This window comes from Rousettus aegyptiacus, unplaced genomic scaffold (genome assembly GCF_014176215.1).
Source record: "Rousettus aegyptiacus isolate mRouAeg1 unplaced genomic scaffold, mRouAeg1.p scaffold_m13_p_1, whole genome shotgun sequence".
Lineage (NCBI taxonomy): Eukaryota > Metazoa > Chordata > Mammalia > Chiroptera > Pteropodidae > Rousettus > Rousettus aegyptiacus.
The window spans coordinates 19,206,845-19,230,484 of record NW_023416284.1 but is presented as its reverse complement, the minus strand read 5'-3'; the positions used below and the strand labels follow the sequence as shown (position 1 = coordinate 19,230,484).

The following is a 23,640-nucleotide window of genomic DNA, read 5'->3' as shown; positions in this document are numbered from 1 at the left end:
ATTCTTGATTAGTTCTTAAATACATTAAGATTTTTGTTGCTGTTGTGACATATTTCTTATCTTTTTTAAATTATATTTTCTAGTCAGTTATTGCTGGTAGAGAGAAATTCAATTGATTTTGGTAGGTTAATATTCAGCAACATTGACGAGCTCTCTTATAGATTCTAATCATTTTTCTGACTCTTCTGTTGGTTTTTCAGACTGATGCAAGTAGTGATAATTTAATCTCTTTGCTTTGAATTCTCACTCCTGTTAAGTCTTTTTTCTTTTCTTACAGCATTGGCCAGACCTCCAATAAGGTGATAAACAATAATGGTAACTGGACACCCTAGTTTTGTTCCCATTCTTAAAGGAATACACTCAAAAGTCTCAGTTAAGTATAATATTTACTGTTGATTTTTGGTATAAAATCTTTACCAAGTTAAAGATGTTTTTATTCTTAGTTTGCTGAGCTTAAAAATATTGTAATAATAAGGTAAACTTTACAAACTACATTTTTTCCAACATCGATTGCAATAATCTTCTGTTATTTCATCATTACTATATTAATATATAAATTACTTTGATAGATTTAAAAAATATTGAACCATGCTTTTTTCTGTGGGGTTAATTCTACTTGATCAAAATGTATTATTTTTTATTATAATTATAGACAACACTTATTGTTCTACTTTGTTACATTAGTACATTTAATTGTCACAAGAACCTTATGAGGTATGCACTATTGTGATACCCACTATTCAGACAGAGAAACAGAGGCACAAAGAGATTAGATGATTTGCTGAAGGTCACTCAGGAAATGATGGAACATGAGGTGTACCAGGCAACCTGGTTCCAAAGTCCACACTCTTAATTACTACACTATAGTATCTAATTTTGATTTGGTTAGCTAATATTTTATTTATGTGTTTGTGTTTCCATTTATAAGTGAAAATAGTTTTTACTTTTCCTTTATTAGATTACCTTAAACTTATTTAAAAATTGAGATGTAATTTACATACTATAATATTCAACCTTTTAAAGTATACATTTCAGTGAGTGTTTGTATAGTCACAAACATCACCACTATCTAATTCTAGATTTTTATCACCCAAAAAGAAACCTGAACCCCTTTAGAGTTATTCTCCTCTTTTTCCGGCCCCTAGCAACTACTTGTATACTTTCTGTTTCTATGGATTCTTCCATTCAACATTTCATACAAATGGAATTCTACAATATTTGGCTTTTGTGGCTTCTTTTATTTAGCATAATATTTTCAAGGTCATCTACATTGTATCTTTATTCATTTTTATGGTTGAATCACATTCCATTGTATGAATATGCCACATTTTGTTTATTCATCAAACGAGCACTTACGTTGTTTACACTTTGTGGCTATTAATAATATCGCTATGAACATTTGTGCGTGAGTTTTTGTGTAAACTTATGTTTTCGGTCCTTTTTGATATACACCTAGGCATGGAACTGATGATCACATGGTATGTTATGTTAATTTTTTTGAGGAAGTTACCTTTCTCCCAGATTGGAATTAAGATTACACATGTGCTTCTAATTTTTGCTAAAATGGCAATATGGTATAGGCTGCTGCTCCCTCAAGTCTCCTCCTGAAGAAACTCAAACTGAAACAGATCCAGAAGATAAGGAACCAAAACAAAAGGGAGAAACCTTTGGGAGGACTATTTTTAATTGGTGTGTACACACACACACATGCATCTTGAGACAGAGTATAACCCGTAGGGCTAGGAAAGGATTAATTAGTAAAAAGCAGTGTAAATTCTGCTCATGTTTCCCTTCTACCATTACCTTGGTTCGGTTGTTCCCTGGCCACTCACTGTATAAATCTGGGGTCATAGCCCAGACCTGTGACAGTGGTCAAATTAAGATGGTAGAGTAAAGAAGAAGAAAAAAAAAATAGTAGGGAACAGATGAGGCCTAAGCAGCCTTGGGTATTGACTCCTCCACTCCTACCCATCCCAACTTCCGAGTGCAGTTTCAGTTTGTTTCTCAGAGGTTTGAAGGTAAAGCCAAAAAGGTTTTGTGATGTTCATTGAGACTGACTGAGACTGGAGCTGACATTTCTCCCTTCCCCCTTTTCCGGGAAGCATTTCCAGGCAGAGTAATCAATAATCCCAGGAGACTATGAGCTGACAGGCCAAATTAAGACAATATCACATGAATGTAACTACCTCAAAAGAAAACCAACAAACCATATTAGCTATACAATCAGAAACAGAGGTCTTAAAAACAAAGGGCAGAAAGATTTAAAATAAGAAAGATAAATATACTAAAGAGATAAGAAAAGTATCAGCAATATGAAATATAAACATGAAATAATAATAATAATAAACAAGAACCAAGTGAAAATATTATCCAGGAAAAATATAATAGATAAAATAAAGGACATTATAGAAGGGATAAATGGTTGATAAACACAACTGAAGGATGAAATATTGAGATTTAAGATCAGATTGAGGAGGCCTCTAAGAATGAAGAAAAGAAAGATAAAGTAATGGAAAATAGAAAGAAAGATATTATGAAACATGAAAAAAGAAGTAGAAGTGTCAATATTTGTACTTTAGGAATATTAAAGAAAAAATATTTTTTAAAAAAGAATTTTTTTAGCAGTAAAGGAAAAAGAAAGAGCTCAGATCGAAAGAGCTCTTGTACAGCCAAAAAAAATTGTAAGAAAAATCCTAAATACATTTTAGTAAAATTTAAGAATATCAATTCAAATGAAAAATTCTAAAACTTTTTAACCAAGAAGAATAGAGAATTTACAAAGAGATAAAAAATAGGATTGAAATTAAACTTCTTAATTACAACACTACAATACATAGTTGTGCTATATATTAAGCAGTATGATAGATACAATAGATACAAGATGACAATAAATAAATCTTTTAAGAAATTAAAGGAAAATAATTTTGAACTATTTAAATTATCATTCAAATGTGAAGATGGAATAATAAAAATAGTCTGAGGTACACAAAGCCTCAGAAATATTCCACACAGACTCACATAAAACATGCTCTTGGAAAGAATTCAAGAAGAGAAACAAATCTGGAAGATACTGTAAAAGATAAAAAGTAAGGCTTGCTGTAGTCTTAAAACAACAAAACAAAACTAGAAACAAATGTCTCCCTTCTCCTAAAAAAATAAAAGAAAATTTTTTTTAACAATCCAGAATTAAAATTTCAAACTGTATCATCATGATAGGTGAGGAGATACCAAGAGATATGAAAGCATACTGAAGTTCTAATCTTGTTAGAAGAACAGTATAGATATCAGGTTAAAAGAGAAAGAAGGGAAAACAAAAAAAAAAATAGGTCAAATTAAATAAAACAATGGTAGTAATGTCTAACTATATTAATAATTACAAGAAGTATAAAGGGACAAAGTTAAAAGTTAGGATTTGTCAGATGGGATTAAAGGGACAAAGTTAAAAGTTAGGATTTGTCAGATGGGATTAAAGAAGAAAAGACTTTTCAAAAGTAATCTTGTGCAGATATATTTATATCAGAAGAAAAATAGACTTAAAGACAAAAAACATTGAGAATAAAAACAGTTCACTATATAATAGTAAACACTTCGGTTCACCAAGAAAATATAAAAATTCTGAACATATATGCTCCTAATAAATAGCATAAGCATACAGAAAACCAACATTATTAAAACAATATGGAAAAGTTGCTAAACCCACTTTCATATAAGAGTATTTCAGTACATCTTTCCCAATTAATGATAGGACAGCAGCCAAAAATGAAAATTAGCAAAGTTTAAGATTTGAACAATATGATTAATCAACTCTTTCTAATAGACATATGTAGAATAATATATTCAACTATTTAGAGAATTTACATAGTCTTCTCAAGTTACTTGAACATTAACAAAATTTATGTCACAAGCATTGGTGAGGATATGGACAAATATGAACTCTCATACACTGCTGGTGGGAATGTAAAACAGTTCAGCTGCTTTGCAGTTCCTCAAACAAGGAACATAAACAGAGTTACCATATGACTAAACAATTACATTCCTAAGTATATACCCAAGAGAAATGAAAACATATGTCCACACAGAAACTTGTACATGAATGTTTATAGCAGCATTATTCATAATGACCAAAAGTTGGAAAAACACAAATATCCATCAACAGACCAATGGGTAAACAAAATGTGGTATATCTGTGCAATAAAGGAATATTCTTTGGTTAAAAAAAGGAATGAATTACTGATACATACTACAACTTGGTTGAAACTGAAAAATATTATGCTAAATGAAACAACCAGTCATAAAAGGCCACATACTTTATGATTCCAATCATATAAAAGTCCTGAATAGGGAGAACTGTAGAGAAGAAAGTAGATTAGTGGTTGCTTAGGACTGTGGGACAGGTTAGGAAATGGGAGGTTAGGATGATAATAGCTAAAAGGTACAGGATTTTTTTTTGAGGTGATGAAAATGCTCTAAAATTGACCGTGATGGTTATTGGAGAGATCCTTAAACACACTGAAAAGCATTAAATTGTATACTTTAAATGGATGAATTGTATGGTATATGGATTGTATCTCAATAGAGTTGTTAAAAAAAATTAATTTAGTTCTAGCCATGAAGTAAGTCTCAACAGATGTAAAAGAATAAAAATATTTTTTAAGTCAATTTTATCTATCTATCTATCTATCTATCTATCTATTTATTTTTTAACATTTTGTTTTTTCCCCCATCCCCTCTCCTCTCTGGTAACCACTAGTCCATTGTCCATGTCCATGAGTGTCTGTTGATTTGTCCTGTTTATTTGTTGTTTTTAGGTTTTATATCCCACATTTAAGTGATATCATGTGATTTCCAACCTTTTCTGTCTGGCTTATTTTGCTTAGTATGATTATTTCAAGGTCCATCCATGTTGTTGCAAATGGTAGTATTTCATCTCTTCTTATGACTGAGTAATATTCCATTGTATATATTTACCATAGCAAGAATAAATATCTTAAGAACATATCACAACACTATTAAGTTATAAGTTAGTACAAAGATAAGTTAAAATATTTGTATATTTCAAAATTTAAGGAGAAAATTTTAAATAAGTCATAAGTCAAAGAAGAAATCACATATGAAATAAAAAATGCATAGAACTAAATTATTATACAGATACTACATTTAACATTTATAGATGCAGAGAAAGTCATCTCAAGGGAAATGTATAGCTTTAAATATTAATATTAGAAAAAAAGCTGAGGATTAATGAGTTAAATATAAAAGAAAAAATTGACAGGATAAACCCAGAAACACAGACTTAAGGATATAATAACCAAAATGATTAAGGGTAGGAATCAATGAAAAAGAACCAAAGTAAAAAGTTGTGTTGTTTTTAATTTGAAAGCAATTGCTGTTTATCAGCTGACCAGAATATAAAAATAATCATGGTAGACACCTTAGTTTATCCTTCTAATAAGGCTATTAATCTGCTTTTCTCTGTTGCCAGCATCTCTCTTCATTCCACCTGTTACAGAAGATAATTTGAAAGTTCAAAAAAGTTGCTTGAGTGTTTTCCAGCAGCACAGAGCTCATGAATCATGTTCTCCCTGCAGATGATGCCGTATTTATCAAGAGATTGAGCAATCAGTGTGTTATGTCAGGAAAATTCACTTCCTGTTTATTTTGCCATAACCACGTTTATAGATCAGTTCATTAACTGACTTCAGGTTCTGGTACCCCTTGCAATACACTTTAACTGAAGCCTTGTTGACTTAACAATGGTGCCACTGAAGATTCAGCAAGGCCAAAGGACCTCCAACATCTTTCAGACCTTTGAGCTCACACCATCGATCCCCAGATCCTGATGACAAATACCAGTTTGGATTCTGCAGGTACAGAGAAATTGCCAGCTTTTCTTGCCATTCTAGTCATTCAAATATCAGGCTGTACACCTGCCTGTATTTCTTGTAATAGTGCTTAGCTTTTCACAGATAAGCTTCCTCCTTGCCTTTCAAAACATCTTTTGGGCAAACCTCTATCTCCGGTGCTTGATCATGAGCTTTCAAGGGTTTCTGGCACATCAGGAACCTTCTTTATCTTCTCTTCTATACCCTCTATGGTTCCAGCTAGAAAAGAAGAAAAAATGGTTTGTTTCTTTGAAAAGCTAACAGAATATATATATCTCTAATAAGATTTAATGATAATAAACAGAGAAGCACAAATAAATAGTATTATAAATAAAAAAGGAATATATAGAGAAAACATAGATTTAAAAAACAAGACTATTTTAAACTTTATGATAATAAATTTCCAAATTTGTATGAAATAGACAACTGCAAAATTTGTATAAATGAACAACTACCTAAAAAATATAACAACTAAAACTGAATCAAGAAAGACCAATAGGCAAGTAATCTTATGATTACAATTGTACTCTTGAAATATGTGGTGATAGAAATCTATGAGTAGTGAACACACAATACAATATATATATATGACATACTGTTGAATTGTACACTTGAAACTTATTGAATTTTGTTAATTAATGTAACCATAATAAAAAAATAAAATAAAATAAAATTGTACTCTTGGGCATTTATCTCAGAGAAATAAAATTACATTTACAAAACAAAACACTTGTACACAATGGTTCGTGGCAGATTTACTTGTTATAGCCAAAAACTGGAAACGACCAAAATGTCTTTCAGTGTTTACATCTGTGGTACATCCATACCACTGAATACTGCTTATTCAGCAATGAAAAGGAACAAACTATTGATACATGAAACAACTTGAATAGAACTCAAGGGAATTATGCCAAATGAAAAAAGCCAATCTTGAAAAGTTATATACTATTTGATTCTATTTATATAATGTTCTTCAAGTATCAAAATTATAAAGGTAAAAAACAGATTAGAGATTGCCAGAGGTTAGAAATGGAGGGAGGGGTAGTTATGGCTATAAAGGGATAGTGGGAGGGATCCTCGTGGTGATGAAACAGTCCTGTGTCATGATCATGGTGGTGGTTACTCAAATCTACAGTTGGGATAAAACTGCGTTAAAGTGTATAAACATACACCCACAAATCAGTGCAGGCAAAACTGAGAAATCTGAAAGAGCCGTATAGGCTGTACAAGGCCAAGTTTCTGGTTTTAATACTGTATGGTTATGCAAGATGTTACTGTTGGGGAAAACTGGGTGAAGGTACACAGGATCTTCCAGTAAACTTTTTTTTTTTTTTTTACAACTTCCTATGAGTCTATAATTATTTCATAGCAACAAGTTTTTAAACTTCGAAGCAGTAAACAACTTTCAACAAAGAAAACACCAGGCCCTGATGGTTTTACACGCAAATTCTGTGAACTTTTAAGGCACAGACCATTCTAATCTTATACAACTTCTTCCTGCTAATTCTGTTAGAGTAATATAACCTTGGTACCAAATCCAGATAAAGAAAAAATAGAAAAAGGGTATTACAGATCCATTTCATTTGTGAATATAGGTACAAAATCCTAAACAAAATATTAGTGAATAAAATCCAACAATGAATAAAAGAGGCAGTATACCATGACTAGGTTGGGATTATCCCAAGAATAGTATATCTTAATGTTAGAATACATATAGATGTCCTTCACTATAATAACAGATTAAAGAGAAAAAAATCATATGAACATTTCAATAAATGAAAAAAATTATTTGGCAAAATTCGATATAAATTAGAAATAGAATGGTAACCCAAAAAGAGCTCCTACAAAAAACTTACGACAAATGTTATCTTAAACGTAGAAACTTTAAAAGCATTCCCTTTAAAATCATAAACCTAATATGCACGCCTAGCTGATGCACTAAGATAATAATAAAAATAAATTCATGGCATAACTATTGAAAAAATAAATTAAATTGTCATTATACTGAGATGATATGATTATCTTTATTTAAAAGCACGAAATAATTTATAGGCAAATTATTAGAGTAACAGAAGAGTATAGCAAGGTAGTTGATTATAAGGTTTAAATACAAAAGCTAGTTGTAAACTATACACCAGCAACATCATATGAGGTAATTAATTATATAAAGAAACCACTAAAATAACAACAAAATTATGACATATTCAGGAATAAATTCAACAAAAGAGGTGTAAGATCATCTGTACATAGAAAATTATAAAACTGTACTACAGGGTATTAAAGGAGAACTAAAAAAGTAAGAGCTATTGCATATTTATAATAGGAAGACAAATCAGAAAAAGACAATTCTCTATATATTAATCTATAGATTCAATAAATTTTCAATCAAAATAAGATAGTATTGGATTGAGAAACTGATTCTGAAAAGTATATGTAAGAATAGAAGATCAAGACTAGCCAAGACTAAATTTTATTTTTTAAATTTTATCTAAGAAAAAGATTTTAGAATCTTGTCTGTTCTTGGTCTCTTATTCTTATTGTAAGTCACTCGAATTCAATAATTATTAATTCCTGTACCACCTTGTTTTATTTATATTCTCTTCTACTTCCCCCACTCCAGATTATTTTGAATCAGGTCCCAGACATTACATCATTTTATCCTAAATAAGGAATTGCTTTAAATGTTTTGACAACATAGCTAGCTGCAAAAGGAATCTTTCAGCTCTCCAGTTAAGTTACTCATGCATTCCAGAAAAATAAAACAGAAGTGGAAGTTAGATTGTTTCCCTTAAATTATTTTTAAATTTCTCTTTTATCTTGCCAGTTTAATAATACAACCCAAATTTACAAATAAATACAAAAAAAGATGGAGTTAGTTACCCTTTCTTTTTAAACAATCCAGAAGGAAAGGATTAATTAAAATATATCAGGCAAATGGTTGTGAAATTGATTTGTCTGAGACATGATGTATTGAATTTTAGCCTTAAATTTTGTTTAATGCTTATCATAATTATGGAAAGTTTTGGCTCATAATGAATTTTTAACACCCAGATATGTTTAATTTTATTATATGTAGAAGATTATTTTTAAAAATGACACATAGACGCACACTTCAGAAATAATTTTGGATACAGAGTGAGGTTTTCCCAGGCGTTATCAGTAGGAAGTAGATCGGGATGTGCCAGGTAAAATGATGCTGGATGCTGGGTCAAATTAAAGGAAGATTTGAAAGTTTCATCCACTTTCATAATAGTAACTTTATTCCTGCAATGACTACAATGATAACAGTAATTAGGTACCCTGAAAATGGTAGCCACATTTTGATAGAGACACCTGTGATAAAGGTGATGATCACAACGTATCAGTGGGAGACCACTGATAAGGTTAAATGTTTGAGAAATGTATCATCTAAATGTGTGATCGCTTGGAGAAATAAACTATATTTTATCATCTATACAGACTATAGAAGCCAACATATTAGCAAATAGATCCCTAAAGCATTTCTAAATGTTGTCATTCCTATATGTTATTACAGTCATTTAAAAAGGCAAATATTTGGGTAATTTTTCATGATCTCACAATATTTGTAATACGTTCCAGACAACATACCTTCAGTGACACACTGCTCGTGTCCGCTAAATCATACTATTTATCTATATACTTGCCCATGAATAGGTAGTTTTGTCTGGTGATTTTCCACAATTTTAAAAAAGTTCTATAAGATTATATAATTGACCATGGGCAGGTATCTCCAGAGTGTAAGAGCCAACAAATATTATAGCTGTGAGTTTTGTTATTATTGCCTTATTATTACTATTACTAATGTTATATCATTTTCTTATTATTAGCTTTCTCTCATAGGACCCACATCGTCCTCCTTTCTTTTTCCTTTGGGCTTGCTCTGTAACTTTTTCTAACTTCTTGAGTTGGAGTGTTTGTCCTGCTCATTTTGATCAATTTTGTCTCCTAAAAAATATATTATAAATAAAGCATATTTAAAATTATATACTTCCCTCCAAATACTGTTTTTGCTTTGTCCCACAATTTTGATGTATAGTGTTTTTCTTATTATTCATTTCTAAGTAATTTCCTTTCTGTGTTTTCTGATGCAATGGTTACTTAATAATGTAATTTAGTTTCCAAAAGTATAAAAGATTTGTAGCATTTAACAATAAAAAACAAAGTTTTTAATTTCTTATTTTATGGTTGGAGAACATGGTCTATATGATATCAATTTTTTGGTTTGTTGCTGTTTCTTTTATAGTATTGCATATATTGTATTTTTGAAACACAATATATTGTTTGAAAAATCTTTATGATTTTCTGTTGGTTGGGAATAGAATTCTACGGATAGCCAGTATGTTGAGCTTATTAATTGTATTGGTCAGATTTTTTATATTTCTACTTAATGTTTGTTTACTTGATTTACGTATTTTGAAAGAAATTATGTTAAAATCTCTAATTTTAATGATTAATTGACTATTTAGTCCTACAGTTCTGTCAATTACTCTACTGTATTTGGAGGCTGTGATGTTGATGTCTAAAACTTTTCAATATCTATAGTTTATGTTCTATTAACTTTTTAAAACCAATATATTATATATAGTCTTTTGGTTCATATTTAGCTGGTATTTATTTTTAAGTGTATCTCATAATTTCATCCAATCATAGACTTCTTGCCTTTTATTGGTAAGTTTAACCTTTTTATGTTTATTGGATTTGACTTTTTCCTGCTACATTATTTTATATTTTCTATTTATCATACTTTCTGTTTTTATTTTTCTTTGTTTTTTACTTTTTATAAAGAAATTTTCTTTTGCTGTTTTAAAAGTTATAAATGCTATTTTTATTTTTGGATAATTGCCTTTACCTTAAAGCCCATACTCAGGTTTATTTAATTCCTATCAATTTCTAAAATCTATACATATATCTTTCCCTAACAAGCCAGTACTTCTGCATCTTTCTCATGTGCCACTGGATTCCTCCAGCATAAGGTCATTTATGATCATATTGTCCAGAATTTTAGTTTTGGAATTTTATTAATAAACTTCTAATTCTTATTTTCTTTGGTATTAGTTTTTCTCCTTCCTTCCTTCCTTCCTTCCTTCCTTCCTTCCTTCCTTCCTTCCTTCCTTCCTTCCTTCCTTCCTTCCTTCCTCCTCCTTCTTCCTTCCTTCCTTCCTTCCTTCCTTCCTTCCTTCCTTCCCTCCCTCCGTCCTTCCTTCCGTCCTTCTTTCTGCCAACAATGTACTTTATTCACCACCTTCCATGTGTTGAATATGCTTCAGTTTTGTTTTCACTGAGGCTTTTGCAGTGCCCTGCTTTGATCCCGTGTCTATTGAGGATGGTGAAAAAACAATTGCCACTCCCTTACCCCTTACCTACATACCAGTCATAATTGTCTTGAGATTTGTTGTTTACAGTTCATAGTGTGTTTTGAATCTGTGACTTTATTTTTTCAACAGTTTTAGCTCCTTCATGTCAAATGTTTCTTCTGCCCCACTCTTTCCTTCCTGTCCTGGTTTTCTAATTACTGTACTGGTAGTTAAACTGTATCATTATATTCTCTGTAACACTTTTCTTTCTTTCCTATTCTGTTGCCTTTTTATGTTTCGTTTATTTAAATTTTCTTCCTATCTATAAGTTTACTGATTCTCTCTTCAGCAGCATATGATCTGCTGTTAAACACAATCCATTGGGTTATTTATTTCTATTATATATTTTTCAGTACAGAATTTCCACTTGTTTGCTTTTAAACTTTCTACTTTTCTGCCCAAATTATCAATTTCTATTCATCTTCTTGAACATAATGAAGGATTTGATGACAACCATATCTGGAGTTCTTTTGGGTCCTTTTCAGTTATCTTTAGTTGGCACTCGTTTTATTTATGTTATCTCGCCTTCTAGTGTGTGCGATTATTTTTTGGTTGTTGACTGAATATCGTATTTGCATAATTGTTCATAGAAATAATTCAAGGCCTAGGATGATAACGATATTTTTAACCAGGGAGGATTCACTTTGTTTTCTGCCAGATTGTGGAGGCAGCAGCACTCTGGGGTCCCTTCAATACAATTTTAGGTTTTGAGATGGTTTGAAGCTGTGTTTTGATCTCTGTTTAAGAGCCTGTCTATTCTATTCACCTTTGCTTTTAGGATGCAGTCCTTTGGGATCCTAATCCAAAGTGAGAGTCGTTAACTAGGTGCTTTCCTTCTTGGCAGGTTCTGGGCTCTAGTCTCCATTTCCCTAACTATCCAAGGGTGTTAAAAAAAGCACCACTTGATCTCTTAACTACCTCTTAGGAAATGCTTCACCTAGAAAAGTAGTCTTAAATATGGGGCTTTGATTTCACAAATTCTCTCCTTTTCCAGATCCTGGTTCAGTAATTCTTTACTGATTTGTTAACTTTCCAATGATTTCATGAAGAGTTTTAGATTTTCTCAGTTTTACAAGTTTTCTCTAGAGGAGAGTTGGTCAGTTACCAAAACTGGAATTATCAGTATTGGTTAGTTACCAATATTGGAAGCCCAAACTCTGCCTTGCTTCTAACTTACTATGGAAAAAAACACTCTAATAACAAAGATTTGTTAAGAGACAAAATGACAATGGAAATGCTAACAGTGTAACCATTACCCAGGCACCAAAACAATGAAAGGAAGTGCCACTCAAGGGAGATTCCACAGATATACAAAAACACAAGTGTAGCACAGTTGAAAGAGAGACTCAAATAAGCACTGATAACAAAATATCTTTTCAGGTAATTGGGAGTATCCCAACTGTATTTGAGAATGTTTTATAGTCAGTTTATGATCACAGCATTATAGTAACTTTTACCAGCCAACAGTGGATGGCTGTAAGAATGAAAGTCGGTGGACCTGAACAGCATTTGTCCATTCTGAGATTTGTTCTCAGCTGGCAACACGATGAGGTTGGCTGACTCACCAGTGAGCCTCAGACCATACTTTGAGAGCCACTACTGAAGGAAGTGGTAATACTTAAAATTCTTGAACCAAGGCTTTCTTGAATGGGGTTCACTAAATGTTTCTGTCCTGAGATCTCAGTCTCTCTTTCTCTGATTAGGTTACAAGATGGATTGTGTTTCTACTGATTAGATTTAAAACACCCTTCTCCAATCCACCCTACTCCTCACCCTAGCCTGATAAATTTTTTTGTTTTCAAGACCCCTGAAGGCTGATTATGTTATCTATTATGTATGGGTTTAACCAGATGAATTGTGAAGATTCCCAAGTTTTAGGGATGATTTCGACATCCTCCAGACCAGATGACTCTCAGCAAATAGCCTTAGATAACATGTTTGTATAAATGCTAATCCTGTTCCTGAACTTCCCCAAGCCTCAGTTTTCCTACTTTTAAATGGAAATAATAATGTTGTCCACGTGATAGGTATTTGGGGAGTTTTAAATAATATAATGAATGTAAAAGTGCTAGCACAGTGCACGGCACACAGGTAAGCATTCAATAGATAACAGGATGTTTTATGAATTTGTTAGAGGTGATGCTCTGCTCTGATAGGGTTACTTTGGGGCTGGGCAGAGGCCTCAGGTCCTTTAGATTTAGAGCAATTCCTTAAGGGAGACCAGGGATAAGTGATTAGTATTCTGCTGGGATTGCAGCATTTGACGGGGGAGGGCCTTGATGGGCGGGCAGAGGTACCACATGGCTGTGACTAAAAACTGATAATAGAATCTCTATGTTTGAGAAGTGAAAGTTAAAACTTAAGACCAAGGAGTTAGTTATGGATCTCCGAATGAAATCGTGGGACAGAGAGCTTGGTAAGATTCTGGAAAATTTTTAATTTTCTCGTATCTGCTATGTTTCCTTCTCTCAGTCCTTGTCCCATGAGGCTAAATGCTTTATCTGCTTTATTTCATTTAAGTGTTGTTATATTAACCTCATGTTCCATGAGAGAGAGAAAAAAAAGGAACTTTAGAGAGGTTAAATAATTTCTGTTCAGGTTTAAGAGGTGGATCTCTGGATACAACATATTACTTTTAGGGTTGTAGAATTTGAGAGTTGATACTCTAAATGTCTGTTGAATTCATTCATCTAACAAACATTTAATGAGCATTGGCCACATACCCTGGTTTCTAGATTTAGAAATGAGTAATAAAACAGCTACATGCATTGAGTACTAATTCCGTGTCAGGCGCTTTATTTCTGTTAGTTCATTTAATGATTGTAACCACCCTGTGAGAAGAGTATTGGTTTCCTTATTAAGGAAATGAGGGAGCTGAGACTTACCCAAGGTCATACAGACAGGAAGTAGCAGAGCTCAGGATTTTTAACTTTCAAGTTTTGCCTTTTTTCAGACATATAAATTTCACTCTAATTTTTAAAATAAAATAACGTTATTTAAAAAATAAAAGTAATATATACTCAAACAATTTAAACAATATGAGTGCTAATTTTCTCACAAAACTTGCCAAAACAGGGTGTTAATAATCATTAACATTTTTACCAATGTACTTATTGATGAAAATATTATATCTCACAGTTACATTTCTTTTTTCTCATTTTACAGCTTTATGAGGTATATATTTAACATACCATAAACTTCACTCATTTAAAGTGCACAGTTCAGTGGTTATTAGCATATTCTCAGAGTTGTGCAACTATCGGTACAATCTAATTTTAAGACTTTTTCTACGCTTCCCAAAGAAACCCATACTCATTAGCATTCCCTCCACGTTCCCCACTCATCCACCCCTCAAACCCAGGTTAGTTATTTTTTATGTGTTTAACGGCCATTAGTGATTTTATGTCTATTTCATTTGGACTGATCTTTTATAACTGATCAGAGAAGTTCTGTAGTTATGAAGATTAACCATTTGTCTACCATGAATACTGCGATGTTTTAAAGCTATTTTCTCATTTGTTCTTTGTTGCTGGCATCTCTTACTGCACAGTCTAATTTCTTTCAATTTTGAAAATGATTTATTGATTTTGATTCATTATATACATTTCCCTCCTCGAATTATAAAACTTTCCCTGTGTATCTTCTGGTCTCTTATAGTATCGTGGTTTCCCTAAGCTTTCAGTGCATCTTGGGTTTAGTTTGAGAGAAAACCTGTATCTTATCAAGTACTACTGATTCGAAAAATCACTTTAATCACATGGCCAAATTTCTGTTCATTTTCGAAACTGGACAGAATGACAACAGCTAACACTGATTGAATCCTTACAAAAAGGGTCAGCCGTATGTTTTTGGTTTAATGTTTTGCTATCGCCCTCTTGAAATTCTTAATTTTGGATAAATGGCCCCGCATTTATTTTGCGCTATATCCCGCAAATTTTGTACAGGTCCTGCTTACAAGTCCAGGTACTGTACTAAGCTCTTCGAATATATTACTCCACTCAGTCCTCACGGCATTTTGTTAAATAGCCGTTTTCATTTTCTTCTTCATTTTACAAATGGGGCAATGAGGTCGAAAAAGATTAAATAAGGCTAAAAGCCAAAAAGCTGCAGCAAAGGAGTTTGATCCCAGGACCTGTCACGTCAGGGCCTTGTGAGGAAGCGTCCATTAATGCTACAGCCTGTTACAATCTGGGGATGAACGAGGGAGGGTGCGGGGTCAGGAGGTCTCGTGTATAAACTCGCTAGTCCACTCTGTGGAGCGTCACTGCCCTGACCCCGTGTGCCCGGCTCGGTGTTGCGCGCTCCTGTGCAGACCCGCGGACCCCGCCTTCTACCCGCGGCGGCGCGCGCTCGCTTAGCGGGCGGGCACTCCCGCGCGCAGCGGTTGTGTTGCCTGCGAGTTTCCCAAGTTCACACAGGCCCCGGGTTGGCATGGCAACCAAGCAACCTGTTCCAGAGCCGCCTGCCTTCTCCGCACATGCTGCCGCCACCGCCGGAGCCTGGGGCCAGAGCCTATCCCATGATGCACCGCGCCAGCTCAGTCCCCAGTGGGCCGCCATGTTGTTGGAGTGAAAGGTAAGGGGGAGCGAGAGCGCTGGAGAGAGAAGATCGGGGGGCTGAAATCCATCTTCATCCTACCGCTCCGCCCGTGAGTATCCGCACCCCGCCGGCCCCAAACGGTGCTCCGGACCCCCAGCGAGCAGATTGTTCCTTTGTATTGGTGTTTGATTACGGTTGCGGGAGCGAGAAGGGCTTTGGAAAAGCCGCCGGGGCCCTGGCTTAGGCTTCTCACTCGCTGTTCCTCGTACATGTTTTGGAGTCAGCAGCAAGGCCCCTATTGTTATCAAAGGAGGGAGGGGGTGGGGACGGGGTCGAAGCGAGGAAAATGCCGGGGGTTTAGGCCCGGGCCCAGGGCATAGACATGCCTCTACATTTCTGCTCGACCCCGTTCGAACACGAAGATTGATGTTGCCATTCGGGTTGCTTTTTTGATGGGTTTGCGAAGCCTTGAGTCTCCTGTGTGGCCATGAAGTGTAATTCTGTGCCACCCTGGATTTCTTTGACTTCTTGAGCTTCCGTGGCAGCGCCGAAGCAAGAGGAACAATAAATCGCTTTAGAAGCCGCCATGGCCCTTTTCTGCAGGCGAGACCCGCCATGGGGGAACTTTGCGAACCTTAAACGTGGAGAAGTGGCGATCAGGAAGTTTCAGATCGCTTTTTAGGCTCCTGGATGCTTGTGGCCTTTTGTTTCCGTGAGAGCTTGTGTTTTTGGTGGGTTCTTCCTCTTTGAGCCTCTGTGTTGGTGCGTGTCTGTCTTAACTCAAAGAGGGGTTCACCTCTCGGTAGTAGGAAAACATACACAATACTAGATAGTTTTGGCCCTTACAAATGTTCTTGGTAAACATAGATCATTTGTTATAGTTGTCAGTACCACTCCCACGACAAGTGAGGAATCTGCTCCGTAACTTTTCCCCCCCCACTTTAGGTGCCCCCCCCAAAACCCCAAACACCACACACACACATATACACTCGCGCACACACACAAACATTGTCAGGAAAGATTTTCTCACCGTAACTTGGAGGATCGTTACTTTTCATTGTTCAATTAAGAAGATACTTTTAATTGTCGATATCCGTTCGTTCACTTCCTACTCTTCCTGGGATTAAGAATGTGAGTTTAAGAGGCTTTTGGGGGGTTCTGTTTTAAAGTCAGTTGCTTCCGAAGCAATAGGCTTGTACCTTTAGCTTTTTGTTTTATGAAAACAAAAACTCACCAAGCCTCTAAGATATGTGACTCCTGATGTAGTTTTAGTAAGCAAAATACTAAAACATTTGACCCATTGCTAATTTTAACTTTATAAAGCACTCTTGGGGGCTGTTGATTGTTTATCTGGCTCTTTGGGAAATAGTCACTGGATTCTGAACTTTGAGTTAGTATTTTGCCTTAACCACAAATGAATTCATTTTCAAGGCCACAGCTTTTTGAAGTTGGATTTGAAGTTTAGTTTGGGTTTGAGATGAACTGTTTTAAAATAAATTTATGACTATCGAAATTTATTTTCAGCGTGGTAAAAATAAACTTTAAAAACGCTGTTATTAAAAAAAAGTGAGCTGTGGAGTTAGGTTAAACCGTGTTTTTTTTTGATAAATAAAATTTATTAGTGATGTAAGAAAACCCTTTGATGTAAACAGTTTGAAAACTGAAAGAGTATAACTAAAATTAGCATTTATTTCTAGTTAAGATACTGATTTAAAAAAATACTGATTTTTATAATGTGCCATTTGCAAAAGTCGTATTTCAAGTGCTACTACACACATTTTAATGGGCTCTGAGAGTTCTTTAAAAGGCATCAGCAATATGGTGGTTTTCTAATATTTAAGTGACTGATTTTTAAATTTTTGTACCGTAGTTGCCAACATGTTACAAAACCGCCCAAGACACATGTTAACTGCTTAGGTATTTGCTCACTTGTAAACTGTCCTTTCTGCCAGGTTTTCTCTTGTTTGAGAAACTGCCTTGCCTCATTAGGTAAAGCAGGAAGTCTCAGGGCATACAGACAGCTTTACAAAAGCCGATTGTTTTGTTTGAACATTTTTATAGGAATCTCCACCCACCCCCCATCCCTTGTTAGAATAAAGTTGTGTTCCTGGTGTTTCAGTGGTAAACACATTTTAAATGTGGAAATTCTTTGCTAGATAAGTATTATGGCAAATCTTTTATTTCAGAAAGATTGCATTTGCTGTTTTAGGAATCCTCAGAGACTGGAGTACCATTGCCTTAACTGGTGGTAACAATTCTGGGAGGTCTCAGCATGGTGACTTTAAATTTACCAAAAACTCATATATCTATTATTTTATTTTTATTAAAATACGAACTTGTGAGGCATAGAGGGAAGGATTTTTTTTCATACTCTAGATGAGGAAACAAGCTCAAAGATGTTGCTAATTTATTGGTAAAACTTGGGTTTTGGGACTTTAGTCTTGTTCTAGAATGAAGACTTTTAGATTGATACTACCTTGTAGAAAATGGAACTGGCTACTGTTGGTAATAAAGGCTGTGAGTTCTTTTGAAAATCAAACCGGAAGGCATTAGGTTGGTTAGCACTTTGCAAAGACCTGTGGTGAACACAGCTATGACTTTCTGATTTTGGCACTTAAGCATAAACACAATTCAATTCATGAAAGCAGAAACTGAGGTCTGCAGAGCTAAACTAGCCCAGTAACATATAGTAAGGTTCTGAGGGATTGGAATTGTTAACTGAGACAGACATTTCCAAATTAGGCTTTGAACAAATTACAGATTCCTTTGTGTCAGGCTTCAAAACATGAATTAGTTGTGAGAAACAAATGCTTTCTCAGGAGGTTTAATTCTATAAAGAAATAATAGATTTCTCATAAATCTTACGTCTGTTTTGAAATGTCACAGTTGGGCTGGGGAGAGATAAGGTATTTGTAGCAGTGGACTGTTAGGTTGAAAACCTGAAATTAGATTCTGCTGGCTATGGACAAATGTGTTCTAATTGGTCACTGATCGATTACTTCGTAGCAATTTTTTTAAGCACCTACAGGGTGATAAGTGTTCTCTTATGTACATAATTTTTGATTTTAAGAAACTTTGTTTCATAGTAACATTTTGGAGATTCTCCTCTAGAGAAGAAAGAGTAGCAGATGCAAGTGATAGAAATAGTACTTGTATTGATTTACTGAGGTATAGCAAGGGGTTGGAGTTCATAGAAAGAACTAGCCTTGAGTGCAAAACATTTAGATTTGAATTCCTTCTGTACAACTCACTGTGTGAATGGCCTTGAGTACATCACATAACTTTTTTTAAGTGTTTTCATCTGTAAAATAGGGATGATTAGATGTCTGCAGTATATATCCCACAGTTATTGTGTTGAGGTTTATTTTTATTTTTTTTACAGTGAGACTTTATACACTAGTAAAGTGTTTGGTCTCATCTTGTTTATAGGAGTCAAAGAACTAATAGAATCATAATGCGATTACAATTATAATAGTAAATTATTGATAAAAACTTTAAATTTTTTCCCCCCCATCATTGGCAGCTGAGGAAAAGTTTCAGGCTAGGAACACTCTTGCTGTTCCTGGTCAGGAGGTCTTATTGTTTCTTCAGGGAGCATCCTTTGAATATGCTGGACATTTTTAAGAGTCCTTTGAAGTTTTAGACAGTCTGAGTCATTGCTAATTATATGTGGGGTTTGGATTTTTGTTTGGCTTATTGCCATATGTCTGCTAAAGTTGTAAAGTGATATTTTATAAAGCTCTTGTTTAAAAAGTCTCTGCCACAGTTGTCTTAGGTGTAAATAATTTGGGTAGAGGACCGATTGATTGAAGTCTAATTCTATATTGTTACCTTTGATAACAACAAAAGTTTCTCTGAAGTTGCTGAATTGAGTCTTGATTTTAATATTTTGAGTACCTCCTACCAACTATATGTGTTTCCATACACAGACGCACACTTAGCAACTTAAAAATGGAGGTTTCAGTTTAGAAAATTATATATTATAAAACATTTAGATGCTTGGTATAAAGTAGTTGTAGATGATATATTTTAAAAGATGTGGCACTCATTTTTATCTTGGTGTATGTCAAGTTTTTCAAAATGCAAATTTTAACCATATGTAACCTGTTTATCCTTAGGTGTTGGTGGAATGAGCGTTGCATGTGTCTTGAAGAGAAAAGCAGTGCTTTGGCAGGACTCTTTCAGCCCCCACCTGAAACATCACCCTCAAGAACCAGCTAATCCCAACATGCCTGTTGTTTTGACATCTGGAACAGGGTCGCAAGCGCAGCCACAACCAGCTGCAAATCAGGCTCTTGCAGCTGGGACACACTCCAGCCCTGTCCCAGGATCCATAGGAGTTGCAGGCCGTTCCCAGGACGACGCTATGGTGGACTACTTCTTTCAGAGGCAGCATGGTGAGCAGCTTGGGGGAGGAGGAAGTGGTGGAGGCGGCTATAATAATAGCAAACATCGATGGCCTACTGGTGATAACATTCATGCAGAACATCAGGTAAAAAAAGTTCACTATTTTATAATTGCTGTCCACTAGGGATATTTGCTTTTTCAGTGAATGTCTTTAAAAGTCTAAATTGCTAATTTCATTTGGTCTAAACTGAATAGTCACTTGTTTTAAAGTATGATTGTTTTAATATTGTCACTGGATCATTTATTCTGGTGCTAAATAGTAAATGATCAATTCATTTAAAAAAGACTTAAGGTTGCTTTAATGTGCACGCTGCATTTTTGGGTAAACTTTTTCTTTTTTCTTTAAACAAAGAATACTTTTTTCCCTTTGACATATATTCTTTTAAGAACTCTTTGGGCCAGATACATATTTTAGAGCCTTTCCTGTTGGGCGTGGGTGACTTGTTTTTAAGATGTTATAGTTGAAAATAGTAGGAAGTTGATAACAAATCAGCTGTTCAAGTGAAATTTATTTGAAATGGAACTGATACGTCTGTTTTGTGTCAGAGAGGAGTGGTTGTGGCTTTTAGGTTTTAACCAATTTTGTCCTCTTGTTCCAAGCACTTGTTTCATTTGGTTAATTTTAACATACTTATTTACTAATCCAAAACCATAGCTGGAATCACAGCATATTTTACTGAGAAGAGTTTAGCCTGATCTGTGTTCCCTAACTTTCAGATAGTGATGAAAGGATTAGAATGTTTGAATCAGGCTATTATTTATAAGAAATTGGGCATAGGTCGAATTTGCAGAAGTTCATTTTATATTGCCACTATTTGAGTCCTGACTAGCAAAAAGAACTGACATCTTTCATTAGGCCTCTTCTGCTTCTGTTCTGCTTCAGAAGTAAACCAGGCGCAAGCATACCTGCAAATCTGAATTCTTGTGCCTCCCCTGACCCTTTAAAAAGGTAGCTCATGTAACATAGCTCTTTACCATGGTAAGAATGAAAAGGTAGAATTTATCTTCTTATTTAACAGAAATTTATTGAGCACATTGATCATAGGTCTTTGGTTTACTGGAACAATCATCAATATTAATGCTTCATCAATACCTACTATGTGTAGGTAAAGGATACTAAGAAGTATGAGATACTAGGGCTTTTTGTGTACCTAGGGCACTTTTTATTTTTATTAGGTATCAGTTAAGGCACTGTATTTCTTTCCTGTTTCCTTGGAGTTTTGGAGGTGGGATCAAATTTTATTGATCTCAATATCTTAATTCCTGTAATTTGTCATAGAGACTCAGAAGAAATCTATTGAATGCATGAGTCCCTAATACTTTGGTCTTAAAGTTGTGTTGAGAGAAAAAGGACATTGTCACAAAGATATGGACATTGAATACCAGGCTAAGATTTAATTCATTAGTCTGCAGGGTTTTTGAGTGTGTCTGTATAGAATGGTTTTTATCCAGTGGTGTTTTGGGAAAATTGATTTGACAATAAGAGATTGGAGTGGGTAAGAGCTGAGACTGACTAGATTACTGACAGCTTTGGTGTGAGCAATAATAGAAAAGGTTTGGCACAGAGAAATGCAGAGATTGAATTGGTGATTGAATTAGAAATCTTAGGTCCCTGGGAAAATGAATAGAGGGAAGGGAATATAGATTGGGGTATGGTTTGGGGACAGGGTAATTAAATTTGGTAGTATACATGTTGAGTTTGAGAGTTTGAGATTTAGGCAAGTGTACATGTAGAGAGGGAGAGACCAAGGTAGGAGTTGTTTGGTTTGGTCTGTGTAATGGGTGAAAGTAGAAAGCCTATAATCTTTGCCTTATTTGGCAAACCATTGTTTAAAATCTGTGTATCTACAAAATCATGTGTTGGTTATTCTAATGATAGGCTGAATCAAGGTGCTTGCCTCTCTTTGCAAGGCGGGCAACTCAAATTCTGGGTTAGTTAGTCCGTGGCAGAACTCTTAAGATCTACAATCTGGTTGTGTGTTTGTCAACAAATGTTTATTGAAGGCTTATTTGGAGCTCTGTTATGATCCCTATCATAGAGAATCACATCTGACTTACTGAGCATATTTATCCAGGTCATCTAGCAAACCAGAGTCAATGTTAAATGGCAAAACCTGTTTCATACCCAGGGGGCCTAAACCAGTGACCCGGCTTGGAATTACTCATCACAACACAGTTCATTTGGGCTGGGCACCTGATATAATGAACAGCTTTAGGGAATTGAAGGTACTTGCTGTGTTGCGGATGTTGGCCACCAACACATTACCTCTTACAGTCATTGAAGTGTATTCTAATTTATCGATTTTGGTGTTGAGCTCATCTCCTGGACTAAACTGTTTTAGGGCAGAGGCTGCTTTGTTTTTCATGCCCCCTTCCCAAGAGGTGTCTGAAATTTCTGTGTTGCTTGAGGGAAAGCCACACCAAGATCTTCAGATTTGCACCAGGCAGGTTAAAATGGATCTGAGAGCTCAGCTTATTTCTGGGAAACACGTGGCAACAGGTAGAAGAGACCACTTAGACAAGCAGCGGCGGTAAGTGTAGTTGTAGCTGAAGTAGCTGAAGTAGCTGAAGAGCGGAGGGTCATATCTCTACGGTGGAGAATCACTGCCCTCATCAGCTACTGTTAATGATTTGAGTAGGAGGATATCTGATCTGTTAGGTGGCAGTGCAAAAGAGGTTGAGGATCACTGGTGCTGATAGGTACATTTACTGAGCATTTATGTTCTAGGCACTGGGCTATATACTTCCTGCGTTTAATCCTGGGAACAGTCCCATGTGGGAAATAATATTCTTTTTTGAGAGATGAGAAATGAAGCTTATTGTTACCAGGTGGAACCTAGTTTCGAAATCAGGTCTTTGTGATTTCATTACCTGTGCCCTTTATGTATTTCTGCCTCCCTAAGAGTAGTTCTTGCCTTAAAAACTAAACCAAACCAAATAATTGCAACAGAGTAGCACATTCTAAGGTAAAAGAATTATTTCTCTTGAATTTTAGAGATGATAAATTTGATAATAAGGAAGTGAATACAAATGTTGACTTTTCTCCTATAAATGCCCCTCCCCACAAGGGCAATAACATTAAAGTCCTTTTTTTTTTTTTTCAGTTTTGTTTTTATTATATGTGTATTCTAAGTAGTAATTGTTGAAAACATTGCTATTGGGACAGAATGACTATAAAGTGATCCTTTAGCCAGCACATTCTGCAGTACCACTGGGCTTTATTCCTTTTTGCTAGGCCTCTTTCCTTAGCCTTATTATTTTTTTTTTTATTTTTTTTTTTAAGACCTTTTGGTATACTGGAACAGAATTAAGATCAGATCATTGGAATGCTTTTACCAGTGAGCTGGTGAAGTAAAGAATATCAGGCTGTGATGCCAGCCAGCAGTGTTGTAGGGAAGGGAACTATTGTGCCAGATAGTCTATATTCATTTCTCTCA

The 23,640-nt window shown here is 34.8% G+C and overlaps 1 protein-coding gene and 1 pseudogene across 18 annotated transcripts in view; one reads left to right on the top strand and one right to left on the bottom strand.

Moving 5' to 3' along the window:
* Positions 1–5,367: 5,367 nt before the first annotated feature.
* Positions 5,368–6,010, bottom strand: LOC107503521 (annotated as a pseudogene).
* Positions 6,011–15,606: 9,596 nt separating this feature from the next.
* Positions 15,607–23,640, top strand: part of PUM1 (pumilio RNA binding family member 1) — a 110,239-nt gene continuing 102,205 nt past the window's right edge. For 8 of the 18 annotated variants that reach the window (XM_036231152.1, XM_036231151.1, XM_036231144.1 and 5 more), the window contains exons 1-2: positions 15,793–15,905; positions 19,915–20,288. In XM_036231152.1, the coding sequence (XP_036087045.1) occupies positions 19,926–20,288 (363 nt within the window). In that variant the 5' untranslated portion in view covers positions 15,793–15,905; positions 19,915–19,925. Of the gene's footprint in view, positions 15,906–19,914; positions 20,289–23,640 lie in introns of those variants that run through there. The other 10 variants (XM_036231148.1, XM_036231147.1, XM_036231146.1 and 7 more) reach the window with 5 other exon arrangements.